Source organism: Zalophus californianus, chromosome 14 (assembly GCF_009762305.2).
Source record: "Zalophus californianus isolate mZalCal1 chromosome 14, mZalCal1.pri.v2, whole genome shotgun sequence".
NCBI lineage: Eukaryota > Metazoa > Chordata > Mammalia > Carnivora > Otariidae > Zalophus > Zalophus californianus.
Genome location: NC_045608.1, coordinates 30,927,542 through 30,950,714, shown reverse-complemented (window position 1 = coordinate 30,950,714; position 23,173 = coordinate 30,927,542). Strand labels below are relative to the sequence as shown.

At 36.7% G+C, this 23,173-nt stretch overlaps 1 protein-coding gene across 6 annotated transcripts in view; it reads right to left on the bottom strand.

Moving 5' to 3' along the window:
• Window positions 1–1,240: 1,240 nt before the first annotated feature.
• PTPN2 (protein tyrosine phosphatase non-receptor type 2) overlaps window positions 1,241–23,173 on the bottom strand; it is an 88,646-nt gene continuing 66,713 nt past the window's right edge. For 5 of the 6 annotated variants that reach the window (XM_027575338.1, XM_027575342.1, XM_027575339.1 and 2 more), the window contains 2 exons: window positions 19,159–19,340; window positions 7,825–9,051 (listed from right to left, as the gene is read on the bottom strand). In XM_027575338.1, the coding sequence (XP_027431139.1) occupies window positions 8,844–9,051; window positions 19,159–19,340 (390 nt within the window). In that variant the 3' untranslated portion in view covers window positions 7,825–8,843. Of the gene's footprint in view, window positions 1,610–7,824; window positions 9,052–19,158; window positions 19,341–23,173 lie in introns of those variants that run through there. The other variant, XM_027575344.1, reaches the window with a different exon arrangement.

The window sequence follows — 23,173 nt, the reverse complement described above, 5'->3', positions numbered from 1 at the left end:
GCAAAGAAAGCAGAGAAAGGTCTTCCTGAGTTTATGGAGAAAGCTTCAAAGAAGGAATTCTTAATGTTGCTGTCAAGCAGTCATGTATGGTAAAAACTGAACAGTAAACTCTATCTGGCTACAGTACGAGTAAGGTGACTGTCCTGGGTCATTTCTGGATTGACACAGAATCAGGCACTAGTCGGTAAAGGGTGGCTGGGAAATGGGAAATAGAAGTAGGTAGTTGAGCATAGATGACCTTCAATAACTTTGACACAAAAACAGGATTATCTTGCTGTACTACTTTGTGGTATAATGAACTTTTCATGCATTCTTTATGAAAGATTTACCAGGAATTAAGAGTTTGCTTACTCTTAAAATAAACCAAAAATGCTGGAAAGCAAGGCAAAAGGAACGTAAGGTGAGTCATTACATTTTTAAGAAGAGATGTATTCAATGAATGGTATTATCAAACTTTCACAGTTGGCAAAATAAAAACAATTATGGGTTTGTTAGACTGTTAAGGTGATGCTCACATGACTCAGAGGCTTGATTGTCTTGTCTGGACAAGAAGAATATCACCAGTAACCTGACAACTGACTGGATAATCAGCCAAACTCATCACTTGGTTGGGAAATTAGATGGGAAAGGAGCCAAAAGCCTCACCCAGGAAGGAACTCTTGGTCTCTTCTAACAAGAAATGTCTGAGAAAAAAGCACAATGTCCAACACAAGAGTAACACGGTGATTTTAAAACACTGCATTGAACTGCTGTACTTATTTGAAAATAATTTAATACCATTATCCATATTCATACTTTTCTAAGTAACAAAAGGAATATTATAACTTTTCTTTTGTGCTTGCACCTAACCTATTTTGATAAGGAAGACTATTTAAGAGGTAACTAAAAAAGATCTTAAAAAGCAAGTGACCAGCGTTTTGAACCAATTTCAATTTAAATGTTAATAGCGGGGGCACCTGGGTGGCTCAGTCGTTAAGCGTCTGCCTTCAGCTCAGGTCATGATCCCAGGGTCCTGGGATCGAGCCCCGCATCAGCCTCCCTGCTCTGCGGAAGTCTGCGTCTCCCTCTCCCACTCCCTCTGCTTGTGTTCCCTCTCTTGCTGTGTCTTTGTTAAATAAATAAAAAAAAATCTTAAAAAAAAAATGTCAGTTGCAAGTTATAAAAAAGTGAGCGTAAACCCTTTAAGGAAACATTATCTGAAGCAGAGCTGTCCTAAGATAATGCACACAAACCAACATAGTCTATTTAATAAAAATATTTAATGCTGCCAAAAAGTATAAAAATACAGTAGGAATGGCAGTACAATACAAAGTAGTCTCTCCTAATTTATTTCTTTTACAGCTTTCTACATTTCATACACGTATTAAAAAACTTAACAATACATCAAATGAGAGAGTTCTGCAAAGTCTTCTGCTGGTGGTGCTCTTCGTTCCCTGGATGTAAAGTTTACTTTGTAAACAGACAAATGTGAGGCAATCTACAGGTTTATCAAGCCTCACTTTAGTTTCCGGAGTGGGCTTCAGGTCTTGCTTTGCACATCAATGGTTCAAAATTTATAGCTGCAGAATATTCTCAAGTCATGAATATTTAGGTGTCTGTCAATCTTGGCCTAAAACATAAAATAAGAAGTCATCTATTCGATTCATATTTACCAAACACACAGACGAACACAGATACACACAAACATAAAAGGACTAACAATGAACTAAAAAGGCAACTAAAAAACATTCCAACATGTCACATTCAACCACACTAAATGCTTCAGTTATCTTGGTAAATCTGCTTATGTGCTCAATTTTCAAACAATTGGTGGTGTGAGGTAGACTCATGTTAAAGCACAACTCATATGGCTTTTTCAAGAATTACTAACTATGAATTTCTCAGGTCATCCTGTATTACTTAAGAAATGACCTCCATGTGAGATACTGACAGACAGACAGGTTTAAAAAAAATGTACCCACAACAGTTTTGCAAGATTATATGGTATGTGCTAGACTTACCAATACTTTGGAATTCAATGCAAAAGTCTAATTCCAATTTGGACCTCCACTGTATCATACTGCTAAAAATATTAGGAATGTAATGTTTGAACATAAAATTGGCTTAAATCTTTAAATCACGGACTGTTAGCAGCATGCTTTTTTTGTCCTGAAGGATAATACTACTGATTATAGCAATAGAGAACCAAAGTGACATGATTTAAGTTATTATCAATATAAAAAAAACCCACAGACATAAAATTGACAGATTTATTGTATTTTAATGTCAAAAAGTAAAGATTAATGAGAACTTAAGGAACAGACAGATGAAATAGCTATTTTAAGGGCAGTTTTTGATGGTATTTCACAATATTTGCAAATAACTGAACTTTTGAGAGGGTATTTTTCTTCCCGACTTCCCTCGCTATGACAAAAAAACTCAAATCTAAATACATGTCCTTATTGTGTCTCCACATAAATAGGAATATAAACCACGTCCACACATTTTCCCAAAATATTTAGGGCTTCCCAAAAACCCTCAAAATACTGTAAACTGGGCTTCTTCCTGACTACTGACTCTTCCTACTGAAGAATAACAATACCAAGCACCTGGTGTTCTGAATAGCCCTATTCCTTTATTGTCCACACTGACACAGAAATGTCAAGTCATCAAGAAAACATTCTCATTAGATGTCTGTGAGTCACAAAACCTACTACAGGTGCTTACTGCAGGGTCCTACTGAACCCTGCACCATAGTGGACGGAAGTAAGGAAAGGTACTTCTTACTGACTCGGACTGCGGCAAAATATGTATTTATTTCCCACACATTCATAAAATCTGCTCATCAAAACAAAGTAACTCAATCTAATCAATCAAGGTGAATGAAATAATGGTCTGGTTTAGAGAATATTTTGATGTTCCAGTATTTCTCTGGTTTGGTGGCAGTTCAAACTGTTCTCACAAATTTTTTTGGAGGTAAAAACTTTGATTTGCTTCACTTAAAAAATAAAAAGAGCATTCATTACTTTGGATTTTAACAGGTAAAAGTAGTTGTCTAATTTGTTCCATTTAGATAGTCCATACAAAACAGAATCCATGTGTCATAATGGAAGCAGCATGAGGTCTGGAGTTACTGGAATTCTACAGACAGGAGTCTGAATTTCAGCTATCATGTACTAGCTGCGCAATCATGGGCAAGTTACTTATTCTCTGACTCGGTTTTCTTATCTTAAAATAGGGTAACATATCTAGAAGAGGTGTTAAGCAGATTATATTTAGATTATGTATTTAAGCTGATTGGTAGAACTGCATGTGTCCAACATAAACTGTTGTTTACCCCAGCACAGTGTTAGAGATTCACTTATCAAGGATAAACTATCGTGTGTAACAACAACTAAAAGAACCTGACAGCATTTTTAAAAATTCACTTTTTTCTTTGTAAATATTATTCTGGAGGATAAGAAAATAACACAAAATCACCGGGACTGTTAACTGTTTTTAAAGAATGTATTTATTTGCAAGACTGAAGACAAATGGGCTTTATTTTAGGAAAAAATATGTTCACTTGAATCATTTGTTCAACAAGTCAAAATAAAAACGTTCAAAGAACTAAAGTGGAATAATTAGCCATGCTTGCTGCTTTCTCAGCAGCCTGCACATACTGCCCACTGCCCTTATTCTGGAACGGGTCCAGGTTTACAGACAGAGAATGATCTTCCCAAGCTGGCTCCATACCTGAAGTAATAGAAAGTCAAACTGCATCCAAAGTATTCTTTGCCATCAGATAGTCACACTATTTTTTTTTTTTTTTTTTTTTTACTGAAAAGAATCACAAAACCTTCTGTAAGGTGAGCAAGGCATTGCCTTATAGACAAAACAAACTTACCTAGTTTCCCTCTCCTGAATTCACCAAACTCAAAATAACTTGTTTTTTTGATAAAATCTATGTCAAATTAGAGCAATAAAGAATTGATGCTTTTCTTTAAAAAATGGTCTCCATAAAGAAAAAGAATTCCCATGCAATTCTTCTTATAGCTCCCCAAATACACTATGTAATGAAAAACTAGATTAGTACTGGACTCCGTAAGTAAGGTCGCCACTATATCCTGTAATTTCCATATTCTACTGTACATTATAAAACCAAAACAGAAAGAGTTCAAAAGACTGAACTTTTTTCATTCTCCCAGGGGACTTTCACAGAGATGGTCAGAGCTCTTTAAAACTTTTTCATTGTCAGGTTGTCACCGATAAAGACAAAGCCTTTCAACCCAAGTAAAAGCTTCTCGTCTGATGCACTGCTTCCACTTAGCAATGCTCTGTGATGGAATAAATGACAGTGAGGAAAAAAATTCTCCCCAAGAAGTTTCCAGAATTTAGTAGCCAAAGGAGATAACCATTTCTCTGAAGGGTGTTGAGGAAAAGGACTTGTGCAGAATTGGCTGTTCTTGGAGCAATCTGAATGTGGTAAATATTGAGAAAATTCCTGTGGGTAAGGGAAAAATGAGATGGCCAAACTCATACCATTTTCCTAGAAGTCTTCTTTCAAAGACTACCCAAGAAAGTGAGTAGCTTAAAATTCCTAAATTACATTGTCAAATCTGGATGAACAATGAAATGGCTATATTATGGTGAGTACATGGAATATAGCCTCAAGTGTGCAGTATCTGGACTGGGGATTGCTGGGCAGGGCAGGTGCTGTGCAGCTTACACAACCCGAGTTTCTTCCCACGAAGGCATGTCATCACTTATATGTAACATATCTGATGAAACGAGAGAGAACTGGAAGTTCTAAAATAGTCATTCACTCTTGTAGGGGCTGTTGGTGATATTGTCCTATAAATACTGCTTTGAAAATAAATATAAGAAAAAAATGGAATCAAATCCAAACAAATGAACTAGGGAAAAAGATCAAAGAAACAGGTCAACTCCAGAATAAACCATTCAGGGAATGACCAAGACCTGCATATTAAGTCAGGAGAACTTAGTTTTGTCATGTGGAAGAATATTACCTTCCAAATTATATTTGTAAGATTTTGTGCCCCTATCCTCTAAATAAGTCAAGGGCAAATTAAAGGTTTCTTAAAGTAAGAGAGATTTAATTAGCTACTGACGTAGAAATAAGAACACAGAGCAAACGCACTTTGTTTCAGGCCAGGATCATTGCACCAAATCTGACCTCAGTTTCCCCTGCCCTGGGGTGCAGCAGATTTGGAGACTCACACCCTTGCTCCTTACTCTCCACCCCCCCCCAACAAACCCATGTGCACCTCTGCACAAAAAAATAAATCGATGTTGACAGAACGTGTGATTCCTAGACTTCTGCCTGAACGCAGGAAGAAGTGGATGATATACATAATGGCATTAGGCTTATAATGGACTACATTAAAATAAAACCTCTGTAAATTGTGTCTGAAAGTGAAAATTAAGGCAGACTAGATTTTAAAATCTGTACAATAATCAGGCAGGCACTTTGGAGATGTAGGTACTTGTTGAAATAGAGTACACAAAGGTTAATGACAGTATTTCTAAATCAGGTTCTGGCCTGTGTCTATTTACACAGAATCTAGTCAGATGTATTTTTCTAAGAGGGAAATGACTTGCAGAGGGTTAAGTCTTTCTTTGAGAATAATCTAATTCTAAAATATATTACATACAGGAGACTTTTCAATGATAGCAGCATAAAACAATGTAGAAATGTCCAGTCTCAGGCTGATTATGGCTTAATAATAACAACACCTACCTCGAAAGCTTGTTGTAAAGATTAAATAGGATAAGCTATGAAAATGCTTATTAGCACAGTGCCTGGCACATAGTAAATGATCAATAAATGGTAGCAACCACCACTCTGAAAGCAAAGGACTTGATATAAAAAGCAGAGGACTGCTCCGTATCATAAACTACTTTTCAAACCAATACGTATTTTTTTGATTCATACCATCAATTCTAGTTTATTTAAAATGAAGGGGACAAGCACAAGTATACATAAAATTAAGAGTTACAGTTCTTCTTATGACATACCTGTTAAGCAGAGCTATTAAAAAAAAACCACTTTATTTCCTTTCTCTTGTTCATTTCTTGGTAGAAATATTAATACAGTCAGTATTAATTTGAAGAGAGAATAAGAAAAGGACAGAGCACATATATAAAATACCCCTAAACATGAGGAATGGTCTTTATATTGTTCTAAAGTTCTCTATACACTTTTACACATTACTTTTTTTTAACTTGTAAGAATTCAAGAAAAGGTATTATTTTTATTTTATATATGGATAAACTGAAAAACGGAGAATTACATTTGTACATGTTATATATATGCAAACATAGATAAAAACTGCTAATAGCCCAGCATAAAATACTTAGCTAAACGTGGAGACAAATACACAACCATAACCAGAGAAGATGGCATTAAATCCAAGACTGCTGTCAGTTTATCAGTAGAGACAGAGATGAACACGAATACACTATGTATTAATATAAATACCTTTTCTTAATAAAGCCTCTGGCTTTTTAAAAAATCTTTTCTTCCTTAACCTATTCAAAAAATAATACTACCTCATTAAAATCAAACTACACAATTGACTTTTAAAATCTGTTATGTTTAGAAAATATTAGGAAGACCTAAGGATACACTAATTTTGTAAAATGTAGAATCTATTGTGGATTGCTAACTCTGTCCTCTGGCTGTTACCTGAGAAGGCAGGAGCCCTTGTCTGTTCCTTCCCTCTGACTAGCACACCTCATTTAACAAAGGCTCAGGATGATGACCCTGGGCACCACAGCACATTGCCATGTATTTTTAATAATCAGTATATGGAACCCACCAAAAATACTATTACTGGTAAAAACTTAACACACTATCCTTCAGGATCTGTTTGAAAGGAGGAAAGATGAATAACCCTTGCAGAAGTTTATCAACAAATGTTTACTTTACTGAATGTAACTGTTAAGATATATTACAACAAACACCACTTGAAGGACAGAAAGCAGACAAAAAGCAAAGCTAAAATCCTGAATCCAGGGAAGCACATTCACCCTGCAAAGGGGCAATGTGCATCATTAACCAGCATTTGTTTCCTTTAAGAAGTCTTTTACCCTTGTTTAAGGCAAGGCTATCTTCAATTGGAAATTTAGTATGATCTATCCATATTTGACTTGTAGAGTAATATACTGTGTTTTAGCAAATATAAACCAAGGCAAATTAGAAAGGTTTGAAACCAATTAAGACGGGTCCTGGTACCTGAACACAGGTTTAATGCAGACAGACATTAGGGGGAAAAAAAAGTCCCTCTTACCTCCTCTCCATTTAAAGGTTACAGGACACAGTAATACTAAATTAGGACACAGGCACAAGTTACGCAAATCTGATTTAATATGTAGTACCACCTACATCCTGCTTTCAGACTTTCAGCATAATTTAACACATTTAAGAAGGCTACTCAAATCAATTCAAAATACCTATCTATGCAAATGGTTTTCAAACTGTTTTTTAAAAATTTTAACTGTCCCCTTCAAATAATGACACCTCAGACAGAGATGACACGAAGTATATAAGGTAGATAAAGCAGAGATGGTCTGGTTGAAAGTAAAGACTGGTAGCTTGGAGTCCTTCCAACCACCTCTCAGAGACCCCTCAGAAATCCAATGAGCATAGCCTGAAAACCACTGAAATAAGGTGATTTTATTCTATCAGCAATTAAATTTATAACAACTATTTAAAGTTAAATAAGTCAAACACTGAATGGAATGTTGGGATCTGAAGAAGAACTGCACTCAAATGAGCAGTTAAGTTCATCAAACAATATGTTTTAAAAATACCCATTAAGAAGTTAAAGGGACAAGGTCAGGTTTGTACATCATCATACTATTTATTGAAGTAGAAAGAACTTGAAAAAAATTTTACTTCAAAACTTCAGTCTAGTAAACTGAAATCATGGATAATAAAATGCTGCTCCTTATTTTTATTTCCTAAGTCACGATTTACCCCAATTATAAATTAGGGTAATTACACTGAAATTTTCATGAAAATTAAAACAGTATTCATCATGGGCTTTACAGAAACCAATTTCTTTACACAAAGTCTTGACCAAATGTTACCTGACTATGCCAGTAAGGAGAATTTTCCTTCAAAGATATTTTTAGGGAAAATTTTTTTCTTTTTAAAATTGGGAAAACTGTAAAACATAAAAGAAATGCAAATATATAGTAAAAATTGCTTATTCAGAGTTAGTTCTAACTGCTCGTATCAAACTTCTCTTTAGGAAAATGTATTCAGTACAATTGAATCAACACACAATTTATTTTTTTATGGTAACAGATTTTTCAAATTGAGTTTTTAAAAAGTACATTTAACTACAAAAGTAAGATTAAATAGATACTTATAAAATATATTTACCCTGAAATGGCTAAGAATATAAAATGTCGATGTCCATGTCAACAGTACATTATACATTACACGCATTATTTAAAGGTCATTTTCTTTCCAGTAATAATGTAGATAAAACCACAATATTTATTGCTTGTATCAAGTGCAGGTTAAAATCCAGTTGGCCTCCAAAAACCAGTCCTTATGGTAAAGGATTTCTCAATCTGGTCAGGTGAAATAGTACGCTTAACATGTATGAATACAGTTGCAAAATGTACCAGTTTTCAACAAGCATTCAAGTTTTTATTTCAGATAGCCGTTTACAGTTTGGGGACAGTGCCCTGAGATGCTGGGCTGGAGACTGAACATATCACTTATCTGGCTGGTGTCTATTCTACCGCACTGTTTCTGGGGTGCGAGGAATCTGCTAACAGACAAACCCTGGGACTAACGCAACACTGTCAGCTACTAGACCAGCAGCTCGCTGGGCAGAACTGTTTATTTATAGGACATTCTGCTGAAACAACAGTGTCCAGCCAACAAAAGCACCCACCAGAATGAATGACACAAACCCCATCTTAGTGAGAATAGGTTGCCAATATAACCACCTTTTCCTTTTTCGTTCAGTCTCATTTAGCCTCTGTTTCATCTGCTGCACCTTCTGAGCCGTGTTAGCCTTTCTGTCCTCTCGAATTCGTTTCCGTAGAACACTAGGAAAAAATAAAAACAAATAAAAAAAACTGCATGGCAGGACTTATTACTCTAATACAGAGGACCAAAGCCCAAATACCCACTCCCCAAGCCCCGTATTTTTAAACTCATTAAAACACTGGAATAAAAAAAAGAGGGGGTTTTTTCAATATTCTTAGTGGTCTAGAGATGTACTCTGATAATTCAGCAACAATTTCTGGTACAATATTCTATTAATAAATACTTTTAGCAGGACCTGAAAATAAGCATGGTGCTTTCTTTGTTGAAATGAGAGCTGGTGGCTGTCAGCTTTCTTTCTTGCTAACCAGCTGGAAGAGGTGGGAGACACGAGACCCTGACATCTGAGCCCCTTTCGTGTTTACACATGATTTTTCACAAAGACCACTGGTAAAAGCTATCTACTTAAAACTTCCGTAAAGATTCTGTCATGGGATGCCTATTGCTCTATTTGTCCACACTTATTTCTAGCTTCCATTTTCCTATTCAATACAGAATGTTTGTTCTGTATTGAACACTGTGACTCCCAAGACGCATGGTCCTAGGACACTGTAAAGAAGAATGGCCAATGATGACATGTACACTACTATTTCTTCCCTTTAAAAAAATGTCCACAAAATCCATCTACTCTTTTTAATTTTCTTATTGTTATGTTAATCACCATATATTACATCATTAGTTTTTGATGTAGTGTTCCACGATTCATTGTTTGTGCATATCACCCAGTGCTCCATGCAGAACGTGCCCTCTTTAATACCCATCACCAGGCTAACCCATCCCCCTACCCTCCTCTCCTCTAGAACCCTCAGTTTGTTTTTCAGAGTCCATCGTCTCTCATGGTTCGTCTCCCCCTCTGACTTACTCCCCTTCATTCTTCCCCTCCTGCTATCTTCTTTTTCTTAACATATGTTGCATTATTTGTTTCAGAAGTACAGATCTGTGATTCAACACTCTTGCACAATTCACAGTGCTCACCATAGCACCTACCCTCCCCAATGTCTATCACCCAGCCACCCCATCCCTCCCACCCCCCCACCACTCCAGCAACCCTCAGTTTGTTTCCTGACATTAAGAATTCCTCATATCAGTGAGGTCTTATGATACATGTCTTTCTCTGATTGACTTATTTCACTCAGCATAACACCCTCCAGTTTCATCCACGTCGTTGCAAATGGCAAGATCTCATTCCTTTTGATGGCTGCATAATATTCCATTGTGTATATATACCACTTCTTTTTCCATTCATCTGTTGATGGACATCTTGGCTCTTTCCACAGTTTGGCTATTGTGGGCATTGCTGCTATAAACACTGGGGTGCATGTACCCCTTTGGATCCCTACGTTTGTATCTTTGGGGTAAATACCCAGTAGTGCAATTGCTGGATCGTAGGGTAGCTCTATTTTCAACTGTTTGAGGAACCTCCATACTGTTTTCCAGAGGGGTTGCACCAGCTTGCATTCCCACCAACAGTGTAGGAGGGTTCCCCTTTCTCCACATCCCCGCCAACATCTGTCGTTTCCTGACTTCTTAATTTTAGCCATTCTGACTGGTGTGAGGTGGTATCTCATGGAGGTTTTGATTTGGATTTCCCTGATGCTGAGCGATGTTGAGCACTTTTTCATGTGTCTCTTGGCCATTTGGATGTCTTCTTTGGAAAAATGTCTGTTCATGTCTTCTGCCCATTTCTTGATTGGATTCTTTGTTCTTTGGGTGTTGAGTTTCATAAATTCTTTATAGATTTTGGATACTAGCCCTTTATCTGATATGTCATTTGCAAATATTTTCTCCCATTCTGTCGGTTGTCTTTTGGTTTTGTGGACTGTTTCTTTTACTGGGCAAAAGCTTTTTATCTTGATGAAATCCCAATAGTTCATTTTTGCCCTTGCTTCCCTTACCTTTGGCAATGTTTCTAGGAAGAAGCTGCTGCGGCTGAGGTCGAAGAGGTTGTTGCCTGTGTTCTCCTTTAGGATTTTGATGGACTCCTGTCTCACGTTGAGGTCTTTCAACCATGTGGAGTCTATTTTTGTGTGTGGTGTAAGGAAATGGTCCAGTTTCATTCTTCTGCATGTGGCTGTCCAATTTTCCCAACACCATTGGTTGAAGAGACTGTCTTTTTTCCATTGGACATTCTTTCCTGCTTTGTCAAAGATGAGTTGACCATAGAGTTGAGGGTCCATTTCTGGGCTCTCTATTCTGTTCCACTGATCTATGTGTCTGTATTTGTGCCAGTACCATACTGTCTTGATGATGACAGCTTTGTAATAGAGCTGGAAGTCTGGAATTGTGATGCCGCCAGCTTTGCTTTTCCTTTTCAATATTCCTCTGGCTATTCGGGGTCTCTTCTGGTTCCATACAAATTTTAGGATGATCTGTTCCATTTCTTTGAAAAAGGTGGATGGTATTTTGATGGGGATTGCATTGAATGTGTAGACTGCTCTAGGTACCATTGACATCTTCACAATGTTTGTTCTCCCAATCCATGAGCATGGAACGATTTTCCATTTCTTTGTGTCTTCTTCAATTTCTTTCATGAGTATTTTATAGTTTAGTTTTCTGAGTACAGATCCCTTGCCTCTTTGGTTAAATTTATTCCTAGGTATCTTATGGTTTTGGGTGCAATTGTAAATGGGATCGGCTCCTTGATTTGTCTCTCTTCTGTCTTGTTGTTGGTGTATAGGAATGCCACTGATTTCTGTGCATTGATTTTATAGCCTGCTACTATACTGAATTCCTGTATGAGTTCTAGCAGTTTTGGGGTGCAGTCTTTTGGGTTTTCCACATACAGTATCATATCATCTGCAAAGAGTGAGAGTTTGACTTCCTCTTTGCCGATTTGGATGCCTTTGATTTCTTTTTGTTGTCTGATTGCTGCGGCTAGGCTTCTAATACTATGTTGAATAGCAGTGGTGAGAGTGGACATCCCTGCCGCGTTCCTGACCTTAGGGGAAAAGCTCTCAGCTTTTCCCCATTGAGAATGATATTCGCTGTAGGTTTTTCATAGATGGCTTTTATGATACTGAGGTATGTACCCTCTATCCCTATACTCTGAAGAGTTTTCATCAAGAAAGGATGCTGTACTTTGTCAAATGCTTTTTCTGCATCTATTGAGAGGATCATATGATTCTTGTTCTTTCTTGTGTTAATGTATTGTATCACGTTGACTGATTTGCGGATGTTGAACCAGCCTTGCAGCCCAGGGATAAATCCCACTTGGTCGTGGTGAATAATCCTTTTAATGTACTGTTGGATCCTATTGGCTAGTATTTTGGTGAAAATTTTTGCATCCATGTTCATCAAGGATATTGGTCTGTAATTCTCCTTTTTGATGGGGTCTTTGTCTGGTTTTGGGATCAAGGTAATGCTGGCCTCATAAAATGAGTTTGGAAGTTTTCCTTCCATTTCTATTTTTTGGAAGTTTCAGGAGAATAGGTATTAATTCTTCTTTAACTGTCTGATAGAATTCCCCTGGGAAGCCATCTGGCCCTGGGCTTTTGTTTCTTGGGAGATTTTTGATGACTGCTGCAATTTCCTTAGTGGCTATAGGTCTGTTCAGGTTTTCTATCTCTTCCTGGTTCAATTTTGGTAGTTGGTACATCTCCAGGAATGCACCCATTTCTTCCAGGTTATCTAATTTGCTGGCATAGAGTTGCTCATAATATGTTCTTATAGTTGTTTGTATTTCTTTGGTGTTGGTTGTGATCTCTCCTCTTTCACTCATGATTTTGTTGATTTGGGTCATTTCTCTTTTCCTTTTGATAAGTCTGGCCAGGGGTTTATCAATCTTGTTAATTCTTTCAAAGAACCAGCTCCTAGTTTCGTTGATCTGTTCTACTGTTCTTTTGGTTTCTATTTCATTGATTTCTGCTCTGATCTTTATGATTTCTCTTCTCCTGCTGGGTTTAGGCTTTATTTGCTCTTTTTTCTCTAGCTCCTTTAGGTGTAGGGTTAGGTTGTATATTTGAGACCTTTCTTGTTTCTTGAGAAAGGCTTGTATTGCTATATACTTTCCTCTCAGGACTACCTTTGCTGTATCCCAAAGATTTTGGACAGTTGTTTTCATTTTCATTGGTTTCCATGAATTTTTTTAATTCTTCTTTAATTTCCTGGTTGACCCATTCATTCTTTAGTAGGATGCTCTTTAGCCTCCATGTATTTGAGTTCTTTCCGACTTTCCTCTTGTGATTGAGTTCTAGTTTCAAAGCATTGTGGTCTGAAAATATGCAGGGAATGATCCCAATCTTTTGGTACCGGTTGAGACCTGATTTGTGACCTAGGATGTGATCAATTCTGGAGAATGTTCCATGGGCACTAGAGAAGAATGTGTATTCCGTTGCTTTGGGATGGAATGTTCTGAATATGTCTGTGAAGTCCATTTGGTCCAGTGTGTCATTTAAAGTCTTTATTTCCTTGTTGATCTTTTGCTTAGATGATCTGTCCATTTCAGTCAGGGGGGTGTTAAAGTCCCTCACTATTATTGTATTGTTGTCAATGTGTTTCTTCGCTTTTGTTATTAATTGCCTTATATAATTGGCTGCTCCCATGTTCGGGGCATAGATATTTACAATTGTTAGATCTTCTTGTTGGATAGACCCTTTAAGTAGGATATAGTGTCCTTCCTCATCTCTTATTACAGTCTTGGGTTTAAAATCGAATTTGTCTGATGTAAGGATTGCCACCCCAGCTTTCTTTTGGTGTCCGTTAGCATGGTAAATGGTTTTCCACCCCCACTTTCAATGTGGGGGTGTCTTTGGGTCTAAAATGAGTCTCTTGCAGACAGCATATAGATGGGTCTTGTTTTTTAATCCAATCTGATAGCCAGTGCCTTTTGATTGGGGCATTTAGCCCATTTACATTCAGGGTAACTATTGAAAGGTATGAATTTAGTGCCATTGTATTACCTGTAGGTGACTGTTACTGTATATTGTCTGTGTTCCTTTCTGATCTATGCTGCTTTTAGGCTCTCTCTTTGCTTAGAGGACCCCTTTCAATATTTCTTGGAGGGTTGGTTTCGTGTTTGTGAATTCCTTTAGTTTTTGTTTGTCCTGGAAGATTTTTATCTCTCCTTCTATGTTCAATGACAGCCTAGCTGGATATAGTATTCTTGGCTGCATATTTTTCTCGTTTAGTGCTCTGAAGATATCTTGCCAGTCCTTTCTGGCCTGCCAGGTCTCTGTGGACAGGTCTGTTGCCCATCTAATGTTTCTACCAATGTAGGTTACATATCTCTTCTCCTGAGCTGCTTTCAGGATTTTCTCTTTGTCTCTGAGACTCGTAAGTTTTACTATTAGATGTCAGGGTGTTGACCTATTATTATTGATTTTGAGAGGGGTTCTCTGTGCCTCCTGGATTTTGATGCCTGTTTCCTTCCTCACATTAGGGAAGTTCTCTGCTATTATTTGCTCCAATATACCTTCTGCCCCTCTCTTTCTTCTTCTTCTGGGATCCCAATTATTCTAATGTTGTTTTGTCTTATCATATTGCTTATCTCTCGAATTCTGCCCTCATGATCCTGTAGTTGTTTCTCTTTTTCTCAGCCTCTTTATTTTCCATCATTTGGTCTTCTATATCGCCGATTCTCTCTTCTGCCTCATTTATCCTAGCAGTGAGTGCCCCCATTTTTGATTGCACCTCATCAATACCCTTTTTGATTTCGACTTGGTTTTATTTTAGTTCTTTTATTTCTTCAGAAAGGGTTTCTCTAATAACTTCCACACTGTTTTCAAGCCCAGCTAGTATCTTTAAAGTCATGATTCTGAACTCTAGGTCCGACATAGTACTAATGTCCATACTGAGTAGGTCCCTGGCTGACGGTACTACCTCTTGTTCTTTTTGCTGAGGTGATTTTTTTCGTCTTGTCATTTTGTCCAGAGGAGACTTCCAGTAAGTGGTCGCTTCTCTGTTCAGAGAGTTGTTGCTACTCTCCTCTTCGATCTCCTGTTGAGTTCATAGGTGTTCAGAATGGTTTGATCCCTATTCAGCTGAATTCCTGAGACCAGACGAAATCTAGGTCTCCTACTCCTCCGCCATCTTGCTCCGCCCCCCATCTACTCTTTTTACTTATTGCCTATATTATAGCAAAAACCTAACTTTTGCCTCTGAATTAAACAATATCACCCTAGCAATTTTTCTGAAGTATACTTCTCTGGTTTTGTAGCTTGATTAAAAATCTTGAATGCCTTTTCAGTATACTACACATTAAGAGCCTACTTTTCTGCCAGCCAAAATGTTTAACCTGAATCTAGTAATGAGAAACCATCAGAGGAAAGGCAACTGGTATAGCAGCTGCAAAAATGTCAAGGTCAAGGCAAGGAAAAAGAAGAAAGTGGTGAACAATTTCAGATTAACAGAGACTAAAGAATCACATCAACTAAATACGACGTATGATCCTTGAGTAGACCTTGGATTATTTCTTTAAATAGCTAAAGAGACTGAGATCATGAAAATATTCTGAAATTAGATTATGGTGATGGCTTCACAACTCTGTAAATATACTAAATTCACTGAAGTGTATGCTTTAAATGTGTGAACCTTATAGTACATAAATTGTATCTCAAAGTTATTTTTTAAAAAAGCTACAAGGTAGATTTTTTTATACAACCAAAGAAATTTGAATAGACTATATATTAGGTAATTTTATCAATGTTCAACTTCTTTGGACTACTGGAACCTCAGACACTGCTGGTGGGAATATACAACGATGCAGCCACTATGTTAAACTGGCAGGTCCTCAAAATGTGGAATGTAGGGTTCCCTTACGTCCCAGCAACTGCACTCCTAGGTATATACTCAAGAGAACTGAAAGCACATGTTCACACAAAAACTATCCAGTGTTCGCCTACTGTGCACAACTTTGTTCTTGCCCAAATGGTTTTTTGCTATTTTCCAAATTTGTTCCCCTCTAAACTAGAAAGCTCTCTGGTTCTCTCATTTCAATTGTTCTTCAATTTCTCCCTCTACTCAACCCCTAGGGCCCCTCTGTTCTTATCTTACAGCATTTAATTTACAGTAAATAATTTATGTTGCTAATTTGGGTTATTTTACCCCCTAAATATATTCGCAACTCAGGGACTTTGTTTTGCCTATCTCTGTGTGCCCTATGATTTCCAATGTCTTCTTCACTTTATCACATACCCAAGTATCTTTGACTGTCTGAATTCTCTGAATATTCACTATAATGACTTGCAAAAATTATTACTCAGAAATCACTTTTTGAATTTAAAAATCACTATTAACAAATACATGTGTACCCATCAGTGAAAAAAATTTAAGTTGTATTCAAGTGCAGGCAAAGCATATATAAAATATGTAAAAGAATACAGAGCTCCCATCCAAGGGCCCAGCCTTCCACGGGTCCTTGTATTTGCTTCTGTCAGGAGCCTAAAGCCATCAAACAATCAGGTTCTAATTTAGATGGCATCTTTAACAGATTCATTTAAAATTTTCACTGCAATATAGAAGATAATTAAAATTTTTATTCAGTGTTGATATTTATCATGTAAACCCAATATGAGTATACCGAGTGTTATGTGATTATGTAATTAGTGCTTTAAATATTACATAGCAGTTTAAGAGGATTTTTTAAAGTGGATTTTTATATTTAGAGAAACTGGTTATGAGAACTGAGAACACAATTTTCCCCATTTAAAATTGTTAATGGAAAAAAAGTAAAAAATAAATAAAATCATTAAGGGAATAGAGGCGCTTGCTTTCCAAAAATGTACTATACAGATGTTTTCAGGAATGGAAAGAAAACAAGTACCAAGAGATGTAATTACTTAGTTTAAGAATGCAATTCCAAAGTAAAAACTATTCTCAATTTGTTATACAATAAAATCTTTTTTAACCTAGTTGGGCCTAAGGAAATTACATCCATGTAATCAAAAGCCACAAATAGGCAGGGAAGGACTCCTATGGACCCTTGCCTATGGAAGACCATATGGAAGTCCTCCCCATGGCACACACAGCAGGCTACAGCTGATACATGTTTCAACTGGCATACCTCATACTATGCAAACACACAGGAGGAGGATCCAAATAACCTGACTTATTTATCCAAACTGTTCTCCACTCAGTGATTTGGGTTTAAGAATTGCACTACAATTGAGAACATTGGCTTTTAAACTTTGATGGTAAACCTTGACAGCAAGAAATGTCTTACCATCACAACAAAGTAACTGCACACACAGACATATTTGTACATGTACACAAAGTATATGTCAATACATAGAATTTATATATTATGTATATATATGTTAAAATAATTTTTATCTGTGTACTCTGATCTATTTTTTCTCTAAACTCTAATTTCTATTTTATTGTATTCTATTATTTTAAAAATGCTTTTTTTTTTATAACTTACTAAATTGATTTCATGACTGAGAATGTGACCAATACGAAAAAACTGACTTGAAGGATATTTAATAATGAAAGAAAATATTGTGCCCTACTCCCTTTAAGCTGAAATTCTTTCAATAAAATTTTATTTTATTAGCCTCCCTAATGCAAAGGTATTGATCAGTATTAAAATTAGGACTGAACAATACACTTTTTCACACAGCAATCTTTATTTTATGCTCTTTTACTTTTCTACAACCTGCTCCCTCCATTAGTTCTCTCTGCTTACAATCCTTACTTTCCTACTGGGGCTTTGCCTCTGCTTTCAAGCAGGATCTGGTCTCCTCTCTCCTTGGGTCGGGCTCGGGGGGGGGGGGGCAATAAAACAACTTCTGCAATCACTCTGTAACTTGAGCGGTTTTGCTCATTTCCTTCAAACTGAAATTTGGACAATGAGTGGTTTGCGCCTTGTTGGGTCTGTGTCCTTAAAGAATAAAACTCAACACCTCTGAATAGTAGCCAAAACTACAAGAACATTAGGTATCTGAGAATCTTATTACTGAAAAATACAAGGTAATTTAAAACATGATTTCTTCATTTCAAAGTATTATATTTAAGGTGGAAGAAGGAATAAGCAAATTAATGCTTTAACTTGTAGTCTCAAACCACTAGAGCCATAAATAAGGAGTAACACTGCTAAGTCATAATAAACTTTTCAGTACAAATATATTATAACACATAGACTATGTATTTATTCCAATGTTACCTTTCATAAGATTTCAAGTAATTTTTTTTTAAAGATTTTATTTATTTATTTGTCAGAGAGTGAGAGTGAAAGAGAGAGAGAGAGCACACAAGCAGGGGTAGAAGCAGGCTCCCCGCTCAGCAAGGAGCCCGATGCAGGGCTTGATCCCAGGACCCCAGGATCACGACCTGAGCCAAAGGCAAACGCTCAACCGACTGAGCCACCCAGGCAATTTTTATATTGGGGAAATACAGAAGTGAAGTTACTATAATATATAGGAGACCTCAACGATTTTCTTGGTTCCCCTAACATCCCAATGTAACAAATAGGACTAAAACATAAAATGTGCCATTTAAATAAAAAGCGTATTTTGACAAAAAGAAAGAAAACATCACTGAGATGTGAAGAGGGGATGTGAACACGCTCATTCACTCACACCTCAGGATACCAGCTTCCTAACGGGTGGGAGATAACTAGAGCCTTAGAAATGTAAATGTTTTAATTTAAAAACTTAAAACGTTTATACTTTCATATAGATTCAAAAGTCGAAAAGTATAAAAGGTATTTTGTGTAATCTTTTTTTTTTTTGAAAAAGACTTCTTCCCTTCCAATAATGTAATTAAATTTAAATATTCATTTAAATATTTTACAATTTCATTAAAGGCACATTATCCATTATATTACTATAGCATGAACACTAATACTTGTACAAATGGCAAGTATTCATACCACTTATTTTCTGTATCATACTATATGTTTTAGCATCTAATTATATTAACTTTACCACTCAAATTAGAATTGCGTTAAACCATTTTCCAACTGGTTTCTGTCTATAAGTACTGGCTTCTTAATAGAGCTGAAAGCTCTTTGAGATCAATGATGTCATCATATAATACTTCAATACCTTTAGATAATAAATGAGGAGCTACATTAATTCAATGAACAAAGGGCCTATATGAGTTCATATCCACTGAACTTATTAAAATAAAAAAGTCTCATCTTTTCAAGCATGTAATTGCCATAAGCTTACCTTTCGCTGTTCTCTTCCGTAGTATCCTGCATTTTAGAGGATAGTCCTGTATATCTGTCACCTGTCAGTTTTTCTTCTTCTAGGCCTATCCTATTACCATTGTATTTTTCAGTCATTATTTTGGTTGGTGAATGATCAAAAGCAGGGCATAAGTCTTCCTTAGAAAGTTCTTTCCACCGTTTCTAAGTAGGGAAGAGAAGTGAAAAACAAATGCCAACACTAAAATTTTACTTTTCTTTAAGTAAAAAGGATATACAAATTGAAATTATATATTCAACTTTAAGAGAACCCTGTGATGCTAATTGGAAGAATGAAAAAGGTATTTTACAGAAACCTCTTCTAGATGTGCCTCTTTTAAGCTTAAAATTTAAAAACAAAGTATTTAATATGTATATACATCTCTAGGCAGTTGAATATAATAATCTTAATGAAATTAAAGTGGAATTTAACCTATTGAGACAAAGTATACTAGGACCTCACCAAAATATTAGTCATAGTAAATGAGATTTTAGCCAGAGCCAGATTCTGCTGGACTCCTAACCCACAGTGACCAAGACGGCACTTGAATGTGTTCTGTTGTTCCTCTCTGTTAGACCAGTCTGGTCTAACAGAGAGGAACAACAGTGAGATCTCCAGGCAGGTCTCTCTGATGCCAGAGGACCTTACTTTGTTTTTTTCCTACCAGCTATGCTAGCAGCTCCAGGTAAGCTAGCCCACCACCAGGTTAGAAAAAACTCTGCTAGCATGCCTAGACTTCAGGAGGCAGGATTTAGACCAAGACAAAGAGAAATTCCATTTCCTTCCTCTAGGAAACAGGCTGTCATCACCTACCTTGAGAGCCTATTGTGATTAATGACATAACAAGCCTAGCATCATATCTGGCAAATGTTAGATTCCGTTGCCCTCACTGCCACCATCCCTAGGGAGAGAGGAAGAGGTGCAAAGTGTATCTGAGCCCCTGGAAGATGAAGGCAGTGACAAAGTACTAGCCAGAGAGGGAGAAGGCATGTATAACCTCAGCATGAGGGACCTCTAGCTCAAGTTCTTCAAGGGCTGCAAACACAACCATCCATCTCCCAGCCAATAACAAGAGTAGGTAAAGGTGGCAGTGAGAGCCAATGGTTTTGATTATCCACACTGGTGCAAAGTGACCTGGTACAGACAGGGGTTGCCCTCTTTGAAGATCTTACCACAGAAGCAAGGAGTCTAGAACCTAATGAATAAGAGACTCTATAACTTATTGCCTGAGGATTGTAATGATTTTGAACACAAATGTAACCCTGCAATTTACACTTGTCTGGAACTTAATGAAACATTCTTTCCCTGGAGCTGCTTTGGTACAAAATGGCATTGTTAAAAACAATGCTTGTATATTATTAAAAAAAAAATCTTTGGAAAATTCATTGATACGCTGATAAATTAGTTTCTAACTTATTTCATTATCCTACAACAGAGGAATTAAAAAAGAAAAAGGCATTTTACCACACTCCTCCTTTCCCATATATAGCTATTTTACTAAGAGGCATAATTAATGTATCTTTTTTTAATAGTAGTTGATTCACAAAAATTTTAGAGAATGCAAAATTCTGTAATTTGCTACATTTGGAGGACAGTGAGTAGGACAGTTTGATCAATCTGACTAGATGATGAACATGTAGAGCTTGACTCAGAGATGAAGCCAGAAAGGAAGTGGACCTCAAGGAAAGAAGTCTCTGAACTTATTTTAAGAAACAATTGGATGGAACCCACTTCTCCTGAGCAAGGACCTAAGAGGATGCAAACCATATCCAGAAAGAGTATTTTGCCAATACTTGAGAAAATGCTATAATGGAATATAAGAGTAAGATGTTTTCACTTTAGAGGACTACGTCAGTTTTCCTTCTTCCCATTCAACATGTTTGTTACTCAGTCCAGACAACGTTTTGTACATTGAAGATGTACATGGGGAAACTTCTCAAGTACTTACTATACCCACACTGACTTAATGCTTCAGCTGCACCAGCTCTTAAATCCTCAGAAGAACCTCAGGAGGTAGGTGCTACTACTGTTACTATCATCACCCCCCTCTACAGAACAGAAGCAACTTGACCAGGCTATGCAGCTAATTAACAAAAGGGCCAAAATTTTAATGCTATAATCCTTCATGATTATTTCTACCTCTGAAAAGCTCATCAATTTCAGATACCAGATAGTTTAAAGAAAGTACCCAATAAAAACTGTTAAATTGTCTCCAGAATTTAGGTTGTTTGATTTTTTTTTTAAATTTTGATTCTTCCCTGGGGACCTAGTTATAACAACTTGGCCTTATACTTGGACAAAACTCAACAATGTCAATAAACAAAAGACAATGACAAAAATCACATCTTACTGGACCACTTCCCAGAATATGCAACAAATTCAGAATCTGTCAACAAGAAAAGGACTCAGCACAAAAGGGGTAAGGGAGTGGAGAAAAGGAGATATTTAACGCTAGTGACTTAAAAAAAAAAAAAAGGCAGTGTCATTTTGCCACATCTCTGGGCAGCAAACTCACTCAACTTTGCCTTCCCTGTAACCCACAAGTAAACAGGCAAAGTCACCTGCCTTGGCTTGTCACTGCTGACTGGGGAAGCGAAGGAATCAATACCACACTCAGCTACAACTTCATTCAAGCTCTCATCTGGAGGCCTGGAGTACAGCCATCTGGACCGAGAGTTTATCTTTCTAAATCTACACACATGCTGAACCACAGTCCGCATATCACACGCTGCTACGAGCCACTCCCTGCACACCACCTGCAACCTCACCCATTTCTCACTGAAGAAAGTCCCTTGAAGGAGCACTTAAAAGTGATGTCATTAAACTTGAAACCCACTGTAATTACTTTATTAGTAGTGTCAAATTACCAGGTAGAGATCTTACAACATCAGTTCTGAATTGCCAATCTAGATATGTTACTGTGAGGTTTTCTGTGATCATGGGTACTGGGAGTGTGCTGTTAAGTGATAATACCAGTAACTATAACATCTTTTTATGCCCAACCTTGTGCCAAGAAAGATGTGAGGTAAATGATATATTCTCAGAGACAACTAGAAATTATCTGTATTTATCTAGGTAGGTCAAGATCATTGGAAATTTCCAAAACTAAATACATGCTGTATGATTATAAACATACGTGTATTTACCGATTTCAGAAACAATCGCTTTAGATGTATTAACAGCTCTCCTTTATCCTGACAGGTTCTAAATCATTTTATATCTCTATATGTCAGAAATCTTCACAGAAAAATAAACTATCCAATAATGAAAATACCACTCACATAATATAAATCCAAATTAAGACTGAAGGTGAAGACAGAATGTCCCCTTGAGCAAAAAGTACCAGAAACAAAGAAATACGGCTCGGGTGCTGCTGACCAGACGGTTCTCTGAAGATACACAGGTTCAGGAAGCGTGATATCACCCTCCCACACCCCTGGCCACAGTGCTCACACCAGAAAGAAGCTTCCTTCTTTCTTCTTTACAAATAGTAATTTTTCCCAAAATTCCTAGGTAAAGAGGAGGAGGTAGACATATGGAGAGAAAGAAGAGTCTTTTTATAAATTGGCTACCCTATCTTTGTATGTCAAAAGAGATACTTGTATAGGTCAGTTATATTCATGCAGTTTGAGGTTTCTACATTAACTTTAGATCTTATGATTTAGGATTTCAGAGAACTTCTCTTAGATTTTTATTTTAAGCTAAGGTTCTAGAATAGTACTGTCCGGTGAAATATAATGGGAGCCACATATGCAATTTTCAAATGTCTAGTAGTTGTGTTTAAAAAAAAAAAAAGATGAATTTTAACAATATCTTTTATTTAACTCAATATAAAAAATATTGTCATTTGAACATACAATACTTTAAAAATTATTGAGATATTTTATACTTTATCTCCCTGTATTTAATCTTCAAAATCTGGTGTGTATTTTATACTTCAAACAGATCTTGATTCAGAATAGCCTAATTTCAAGTACTCAATTACATGTATGGTTAA